The sequence below is a fragment of the Chrysemys picta genome, chromosome 2, assembly GCF_011386835.1.
Source record: "Chrysemys picta bellii isolate R12L10 chromosome 2, ASM1138683v2, whole genome shotgun sequence".
NCBI classification, from domain to species: domain Eukaryota; kingdom Metazoa; phylum Chordata; order Testudines; family Emydidae; genus Chrysemys; species Chrysemys picta.
In genome coordinates, this window is record NC_088792.1 from 150,469,669 (window position 1) to 150,479,181 (window position 9,513).

At 51.6% G+C, this 9,513-nt stretch overlaps 1 protein-coding gene across 1 annotated transcript; it reads left to right on the forward strand.

The window, feature by feature from the left end:
• Positions 1 to 4,884: 4,884 nt before the first annotated feature.
• Positions 4,885 to 8,908, forward strand: ADRA2B (adrenoceptor alpha 2B). The gene has a single exon (XM_005313402.4). It carries the CDS (start codon positions 5,039 to 5,041, stop codon positions 6,350 to 6,352), a length of 1,314 nt encoding a protein of 437 aa, XP_005313459.1. The 5' UTR covers positions 4,885 to 5,038; the 3' UTR covers positions 6,353 to 8,908.
• Positions 8,909 to 9,513: the final 605 nt, after the last annotated feature.

Genomic DNA, 9,513 nt, shown 5'->3' on the forward strand with positions numbered 1-9,513 from the left:
GAGGGGGGGAGGGAATTAACCTCTGACTAAAGTGCTGGAAGCCTGTGATGAATGAACTGTGTCAGGGCGGCAGGCAAAGCCCAGCCTGAGAGTGGAAAGGTGTCTAGACCAAACAGCTGGTCTAAGAGCTATCCAGTGCCATGTGGCAGCTGGGAAAGAGATGTAGGGGGCAAGCCTGGATTCCTGATGTTCTACCAAACCTCCCTTATCCCAGGGGACAGCCTGGAGGATCACAGCGGCTTTTAAAATTGGAGTGAATTCTCTCAGGAAAAAATGGGAATAAAACACTGAAAAGATCTTTATAGGTTCAGTTCAATTCCTGCTACAGTGGTCACAGACCGTCCCTGTGACGTCCCAGGGCAGAGACCCAGTACAAGGCCATGAACCACTTAAGTACTGTTTAACGGACCTAAGCCACATATGGGCCATGTGCTGGTCCCACTGCCCAAGGAAGAATTTCACCTTGTCCGGGAAGCAAATTGGTATCTAATTGTCCCTGGCTTTGAAAGACCGTAGTGGGCTCTTGCATTAATAGGTAGTGGTGATGCGCAGTCAATACTTTAATATGGGGCTTCCTGTGAAATATACCATGACAACTCCTCCCCCACCCCCCGCCCAGTTGCATAGGTTCCAAGGCCAGAATGGACCATTCATAGATTCATAGAAGATTAAGGTTGGAAGAGACCTCAGGAGGTCATCTAGTCCAACCTCCTGCTCAAAGCAGGACCAATCCCCAACTAAATCATCCCAGCCAGGGCCTTAAAAATCTCTAAGGATGGAGATTCCACCACCTCCCTAGTAACCCATTCCAGTGCTTCACCACCCTCCTAGTGAAAAAGTTTTTCCTAATATCCAACCTAGAACTCCCCCACTGCAACTTGAGACCATTACTCCTTGTTCTGTCATCTGCCACCACTGAGAACAGCCGAGCTCCATCCTCTTTGGAACCCCCCTTCAGGTAGCTGAAGGCTGCTATCAAATCCCCCCACTCTTCTCTTCTACAGACTAAATAAGCACAGTTCCCTCAGCCTCTCCTTGTCAGACATGGGCCCCAGCCCCCTGATCATTTTCGTTGCCCTCCGCTGGACTCTCTCCAATTTGTTCACATCCCTTCTGTAGTGGGGGGCCCAAAACTGGATGCAATACTCTGACCATCTAGTCCAGAGGTTCCCAAACTTATTTGGCCTACCGCCCCCTTTTCAGAAAAAAAATTACTCAGCGCCCCCCTGGAAATCTACCTTCTTTAAGCGAACAAACAGAAAGATGCAGTGACAAATTTGTGTTCTTTTATGTATCTATATTTCTACCTACGTCCTACAATATAGTAAAGAAAGATGTGTTATTAGAATATCGCCCACGACATCAGGTATACAGTGGTTTTTGCGTAAGATGGCAAAAGACAACCAAACTAAAATACTAATGAAACTAATAAACTGGGTTTTGTTCTTTGCTCAGCATTAGATATATGTATTTGATATTAAACTGTCAAATATCAAACTAAATTTATCAAGAAAGAATTAATTAAAAATAATCAATATGCAATTAAAAATCAGTTAATAGTTTTAATTTAGTTTGCCCTTATTTAAATAATTGTTCCTTATTAACACACGCCTTATTTACCAATTAACACAGATGATTCGATAGATATAAATAAATGTTAATAGTTAACAGTTTTTTTACGATTTCATTCCCGTTTTCATTAATATTGTAATAAAAAATGACAAATATATTGACTGTACACTTCAAATAGTACTGTACCGCCACAAGCCTGCTACGATTTTATTATTAGTAAGCACTAGAGACACAGAAACGTACGGTAGATATGTAAGAAAATGTATAAAAATACTCACGTGTAAATTGCTCTTTTATTGAAACAACAATAATACAATTTGCTTTGTATGTGATCCGTAATCCGTAAAGATCGAAGGTATCGAATATGAATAAAAAATTTTAAATACTTATTGCACTATTGTTAACTGCTTTTTACACAATTAAGAAACAATCTAAATTAGATTTCATACATGTCGCCTATTTATAGTATCGTATTGTAAACAAGTCATTACACGCACATATTCCTGCCGATGCATGCTGGACTTCCCGACAATGCGCGACACGCTCGCCTGCCAACACTTGCTTGTTAAGAGCTGTTGGCGGACTTGACACCTGATCGGTTATAATTTGTGAATTTATTTGGAAAATAAAGTAATCACTACAACTTTAACTCTATGTTACACAACAGATGAAACATGTACGAACGGTTTTTCAAAATTTTCTTATATTCTTTCTTTATGCTTCCACCGCCCCCTTATTTTTATTCAACACCCCCCAATTGCACCCGAGGCTACTACTGCCCCCCTGGATCGTTCCAGCGCCCCCCAGGGGGCGGTATCGCCCACTTTGGGAACCTCTGATCTAGTCTGATCTCCTGCGTAGCAGAGGCCAGGAGACTTCCCTGAATTAATTCCTGTTTGCACTAGAGCGGATCTTTGAGAAAAACACCCCATCTTGACTGAAATGCTGCCAGTGATGGAGAATCACCCTGGGTAAATTGCTCAAGTGGTGAATTACCTACGTGCTGAGTACTTCACTGGAGTGACCCCCATGTACACCAGCGAAGGAGCTGGCCCATTGTGCACAAGTGAAGATGCCCTTAAAACAGTTCATCTCACAGGAGAGGATGAATGGTCCGGGCTTAAGGCACCAGACTGTATCCTGGGAGGCCTGCATTCAATTCTCAGCTCTGCTGCAAGCATCCCTGGGCATGTCCCTTAGCCACTCTGGGTCTCAGTTCCCTGTCTGTACAATGGGGATCAGAGCACAGGGATGTGTGAGGATAAAGACATTTACTCGCTAATTTGGAGGTGCTTGGATACTAGGATATGGGAGGGGAGGGTGTTAGATAGGAGTGGGAGGGGACATTTTGCCAGATCCTGGGGTTTGAAATAATCCCTGCCACTGGGCTCTCACTCTCCATCAGCATCACGGAGAGAGAATCATGTCTGGCTCTCCGATCAAGGCAGTTTCTGTAACGCTGTCCTATTCCTGCCCTTAAGCGATGCCTCTTGCGGGTGCCAATGTCAAAAAGTGACAGGAGGGGGGCTTCCGAAGGGGTGGGGTAATGTGATTTCATTGGCAAAGGGAGGGGCCGCAGGAAATACGGGATGCTTGGCTAGCGTTTTGAGAAGGAGCCGTAGTAAAGATGTTTACTCTCAAAAAGTACTTAATTCAGTCACGGCATCGGGAAAATGTTTCCATTCACCGTGAGAACTGGGGCTGGGGTCTGGGGGCAGCTGCCAAGTGCAGGCAAAGCAGAGCTGGTTCTAACCCAGTCCTGGCACTGACATCGTTTAGGGTAACCAAAGAGCTGCTAGAGATCGCTAGAGCGCAGCGTGCCCCTCATGGGTCCCTATGCTAGGGGCTGCCTGGGGATGGGGGAGCTCCCCGTCCAACAACGGGCTCTGTTGGCTCTTCGCCAGCTTGGGAGGGAAACCACAGCTGAGGAGCTGCAGCTGCTTTCTGTTTTCTCATGCCACTCAGTGGAGCAGGGGCCTCGAAGACTCTGGCCCTTGATTTTAAATGTGAAAGCAGCAAGAGTTTGGTTTTTTTGTTCTTGAGCTACAAGGGCAGGGGGGGTTGAATCAGCCGGGTAACAGTCCGTGTTTGCAAGGGGGGACATGCTGACCCCACAGTAAAACAGCCACCATCTCCAAAGCCGGCACTGGTACCAGGATCCTTTAAAACACCGGACTCTTCCTCTGGAGGTAAAGGAAGACCCAGTGATGGCTCTGTTCTTTCGAAAGTGCAGCCAGCCATCAGAACTGGATCATGCACACTCTGCATAGTGCCCAGTCCTGGTCCCACTGAGCTCAGTGGCAAACATCTCCCATCAGCACGTGCAGGATTGGGACCTTGCCGTCCACTGAAATGGGTGGAAACTGGATTGGTTCCAGCAGGGCCGATCAGTTCTAGGGTTTGTCTCCCAGGAGCGCCTGTAGGGCTTGGATGTGATCAGAGCCGCATTGTGCCAGGCGCTGCACAGACACAGCGAGAGAGATGCTCACACTAAACAGACAAGGGCGGGGCATGGGAAACAGAGCCGGTGCCTTGTCCCAGCTCACAGGGCAGGGCTGGGAACAGACCCAGGCCTCCCATGACCGAGCTATGGCCACAGTGCACATGGCTACTACCGCTTCGCTTCCTTGTAGCCTTTACTATCCTGCCAGCCTGGTTGGCACCTCTCTTTCCAAGGCCAGTGAGTTTCCAGGGGAAGCTGAGGCAGAGGAAAGTCCCTGGGGGTCCACCCAGGGTGGTGGCTTTACCGCTCATATGGCTCAAAAACGCTTGGCCGGGTTGTCCTCAAACTTTGCAGCAGGGCCCCTTTTCCCCTGCTCCGACCCCCAGGTCTCTGAGCCTGAGCCCTAGTGGGGGCTAAAGGGGGACTTGTGCCGGGCCATGCGTGGAAACGGGAGGATCCCCCCCTCCCCCCGGAGCCCCTTGTGGAGCAGCCAGGGGGCTGGGGGAGGCCGAGCCCCCAGGGCACCGACTTGCAGCGAGGTAGGTGGCTCTGGCTGCTCTGCAAAGCGGCGGCTGCTTCCCTCCTCCCCCCGCCTTCTCCCCGCCCCAGCCCTTGTCTCCTCCCTCCTCGCCCCGCTGCCGGTGCCTGCCAAGGGGATGGCGCGGAGCTGCCTGACATCACACGCCGGGGATGGGGGAACGACCACACAGCCCCTGCCGCGGCTGCCTTCAAAAGCGGCGGAGGCGGCTCCCGACTCGTCCCGCAGCCCGGGCAGGCGCAGGGGCCGGCGGGCGAGACTTGGGCAAACTTCTTGCGCGCCAGGGAGCGCAGCCGGCGAGGGAGCGCGCAGCCTGGGGGCTCCCGCGCTGATGCGCCCCGGCCCCGATGGGGGCTTCTGAGCGCGGGGAGCCGAGGCTGCAACCGAGCCCGGAGCGCGGGGCGAGCGGGGCGCTCCCCACCCCTCTCGGATTTGCTCTTTAGAAGCCTCCCCCCCCCCGCAGCCTCATTTGGGGGCCCCAAGCCATGGACAGCCCTGAGGGCTACTCGGTCCAAGCCACCGCGGCCATCGCTGCCATCATCACCTTCCTCATCCTCTTCACCATCTTCGGCAACGTGCTGGTGATCATCGCCGTGCTCACCAGCCGGTCCCTCAAGGCCCCCCAGAACCTTTTCCTGGTGTCCCTGGCAGCGGCCGACATCCTGGTGGCCACCCTCATCATCCCCTTTTCCCTCGCCAATGAGCTGATGGGCTACTGGCACTTCCGGAAGACCTGGTGCGAGATATACCTGGCCTTGGACGTTCTCTTCTGCACCTCCTCCATCGTGCATCTCTGCGCCATCAGCCTGGACCGGTACTGGTCCGTCAGCCAGGCCATCGAGTACAACTCCAAGAGGACCCCCAAGAGGATCAAGGGCATCATCCTCATCGTGTGGATGATCGCGGCCTTCATTTCCCTGCCCCCCCTCATCTACAAGGGGAACAAGAAGGACAGCCAGGATGGCAGGCCGCAGTGCAAACTCAACGAGGAGGCGTGGTACATCCTCTCCTCCAGCATCGGCTCCTTCTTTGCCCCCTGCATCATCATGATCCTGGTCTACCTGCGGATTTACTTTATAGCGAAGCACCGGACCCGGCAAGGCTCCAGGGGCAAGAAGTCCAAGGCTGAGAAGAAGGGGACATCTAAGAAAATCACTGGCCCGACCTCTGAGACCTCTCCCCAGCAGCTGAGTGAAAGGGAACCCAATGGGCATCAGGTGCCCAATGAGGATAGTGACCAGCCGGCGACCCCTACGCTCCCTGCCCACAGGACGTCTCTCCTGAGCCTGGAGGAGGAGCAGCAGCAGCTGCCGCCATCTGCCACTAACCCTTGCCAGCCCCAATCAGAGAAGAAAGAGTCTTCTGGCTCCAGTCCGCTGGAGCGCTCCCCGCACTGCAGCCTCAAGCAGCGCAACGGGCACCCCCAGAGCTCTGTCAAGGGCATGGAGACCCTGGCCACTGCCAAGGGGGAGGTGCTGCTGGTGAGGAGGGTGAAGACCCTGAGTGCCAACCCTTGGAAGAGGAAGACCCACCTCAACCGGGAGAAGAGGTTCACCTTTGTCCTAGCTGTGGTAATCGGGGTCTTTGTCCTTTGCTGGTTCCCTTTCTTCTTTCTCTATAGCCTGGGGGCCATCTGCCCAGAACTCTGCAAGGTCCCCAACAGCGTGTTCCAGTTCTTCTTCTGGATTGGCTACTGCAACAGCTCCTTGAACCCTGTGATCTACACCATCTTCAACCAGGACTTCCGCAAGGCCTTCCGCAAGATCCTCTGCAGGCAGGGGACTCAGACTGCCTGGTGAGAGAGCAGAGGGGAGGTGGGAGACTGTAGGTTGAGGTGTGGGGGTGAGGGTGGGGGGGGAATAGTGGCAACATTCCACCGACGCTATTTAAAACACGTCTATTTATTCATCAGCTTTTGTGTTTGCAAAGAGTGGGGATGGGCAGTGGATACAAAAGACTGTTTTAAAGACTGTTTTGGATCAGCCTTTTTATATTTCCTGCAAACGAGTTAAAACCCCGGCCCGTTTGCCAATGTATTTTCTACCAAGCTGGGGAGCCTTTAATGTGCATGCCATTCATATGGGTGGGATGAGAAAAACTCTCTTCCCACCAACTCTGCAGAGGAGAGTATGTGTGACCTGCCTTCCAGGTAACTACAAGAGAGTCTCCTGCCAGTCTCTCTTCCTTCTTTCTGTCTCCCATTGGAGGTTGGTGTGGTGAGACTCAGAAAGAAATCTGCCCCGGGCCACACTTTCTCTCTGCTTAGGAAGGCAAGGGCCAAATTTGATGCTGGTCACAGCTGCATTGTGCCCTTTTATGCCAGCTGTGGGGTGGGTCACAAACATGTACAGAGCTCATGTGATTATGGAGGTTTAATGCAGTAAAGGTTTCAGTCTGTGTGGGCCAGATTCTGCTCTCGGCTTCACTGGGGTAATTCTCGCTAAATCACAGGGCCAGGGTTCACCGAGTCCTTCATACTGGGACCCCCATGGAACCCTTCTCCAATGGAGCTGGGATCTAGCTCAGACATGTCTCTCCCATTTAGCAGCATGGGGATGGTGGGGTGGTTGTCAACCCCAGATTGAGAACCCATGCCATAGGATTTCTGGGTGACAGTTCCCAGTGTGGGGGCCCTAGTGCGGACAAGGCTCCCGTGACAGCCTGTGCTTTTAACACCATGTCAGCATGACCTCCTGTGAGCATGGGGTTAAAAGGCCAGTGGTGGCAGGTGCAGTGTCTACGCCAGGGCTCCCACTAGTGGAGCTGCTAGCAAGGGGGGGAACTTGGGGAGGGACAAGCTGGTATGGACACAAGGGTTTTTATAGGATTGACGCACTTGGGACCGAGAGGAGAGTTTGGGCGTGAGGATTTTCCTTCCTTGGTTCCTTTTTTTTTTATGAAAAGAAGAATTCTTTCTTTTTTCCTCCTTTCTTTTTGCTCAGCCCGTACAACGTACACCCCCCTTCCCTGTATCTACCCCAGTCCGTCACCTTTCTACGGAATTCAGAACAAAGCATGCGGTCAAAGTCGCTCACAGATCCTGGAAACAGACAGAATCTGGCCCCATTCTCCAGGATGCCGAGTCTTCTAGGACTCTAATTTGCTTGATAGCTTCTGTCATTTCCTCTAGGATCTGTAGCTCCTTCAGCAGTTTGTCTCTCTGATGTTTGTCTCTTCCCCCCCTCCCCCAAACGCATACTGAGCTCTCCAAAGCAAATAGTATCTGTTTGCAAGGAACAAAAGTATTCAATCAAAGCATCTATGGTATGAATGCAAGTGGGAAAGAGAAGGTGGTTAATCAAGGATGTGTTAGTAGCTTTGATACGGTGTTTCTAAGCCTGAATCGTTCTTTTAAAAATGACACAACAGCTTAATTTTGCACATCAGAATGGGAGCTGTGAGCAGGAGACATCTTTCTGGTTCTCACTCCTTGGCCATTGTGGGAGCTTTGTGTCATTTCCCCCTTAGACCCGTGTTTAATAAGATCATACCACCCCCTCACAGCAGGGATGGGATCTCCTTTCCCGGGTCTCTCTGTCACCCATACAAACTCTGGGTACAGAGTCAGCTGCCTGGAACTCTGCAAAAGTGGGATCCAGAACCAGTAAGAGTTGACACTTGCACGGAGCTTTTTAAATCCGTAGAACTCTAAGCACTTTACAAGCCTGAGTGAGCCTCGTTTTACAGGGGGCAAAACTGATTCTCAGGGGAGGAAGTAACTTGCCTATGGTTCAGACATCAAGTGGGTGTCAGAGATGAGAAAAGAACCCAGGCGTCCTGACTCCCAGTCCAGTGGCCTGACTAGTGGGAAAAGAACCCAGGCATCCTGACTGCCAGTCCTGTGCTCTTTCAGTATGGACCATTCTGGCTCCAATTGGTTATTGAAATTACAATTAGCCAGTGCTGATTTTAAAGTATCTTGTTACCACGTATGGACTCCACATTGAAATGCAGCGTTCCCCCCGCTTTCCAAGCAGTCTGTGGAGAGATGAAAAATAGCGGGGGTGGATTTTTGCCCCTGACCCTGTACACCGAAGAGAGTGGAGGAGAACCTATAACATCCAGTGGAAGTGAGGAGGAGGTTTGCTGTCTCCGAACCTGTCACCTGCAGGGGCGGTGGGATGACGCATGCCACTTGGGCTGCCTGTGTTTTGCCTCTGGCTGCATGTGGCATTGCAACATGGGGTGGGTTATGATGGGCGTGGGCTCTCTTTGGAGCTGCTGTGAGTCTCTGTGCCCCGTAACCATATCCCCGTGAATGGCAGGAGTTGTGTTTTTTCCCGCTGTAGTGTGTGTGGAATGATGTTGATGAAAAGTCTTGAGATATTTTAACAATAAAAGATATTTTGTAATAAGCGAGTGTGTGTACTGTCTGAGGGCCATAATAACGCTTAGCACTCTCCAGCTATTGACTGTGTAGCAATAACCTCGAGACGGGGCATGGGGCGTAATTAGGTATCAGGAGCCCCATTCTGCAGCTGGGAAAACTGAGCCACATGACTTGTGATTGAACTAGAGCAGATATTTTAGAACAGAACCCAGGAGTCCTGGCTGCCAACCCTGGGCACAGTTCCAGGCTGCTCCTCAAAACCAGACATGTTTTTTTAAGCCCTTTAAGAATGTGCAATTAAGGGGGTGAAATCCTGACCCTGTTTTGCTATTGACTTCACCCTCTCAGCTGGGGCATTCAAGCCTAGGTCAGCTTGAGGGACATGGCAGGGGCTTCATGGGCTGCCAGGACTCTGCCCTTTGCAGCAGTGCCATCTAGGGCGATCAATAGGGGGCTCGGTGATAGGGCTACACAAGGTACTGGCGGGGGTTCTAGCTCCCCACCACGCTTGCCAGCGCTGGGGAGTTCACACGCTTTCCCCAGGCTTGGCAAGAGAGGGGCTGGCTAGATCCCAGATGGGAGAGGGGCTCTGTGGTCATGTGGTCTGTGCTGGCACCAGGGAGATCCAGG

Coding starts and splice junctions, on each gene's coding strand:
- ADRA2B (XM_005313402.4), top strand. CDS start 5,039: ATGGACAGCCCTGAGGGCTACTCGGTCCAAGCCACCGCGGCCATCGCT.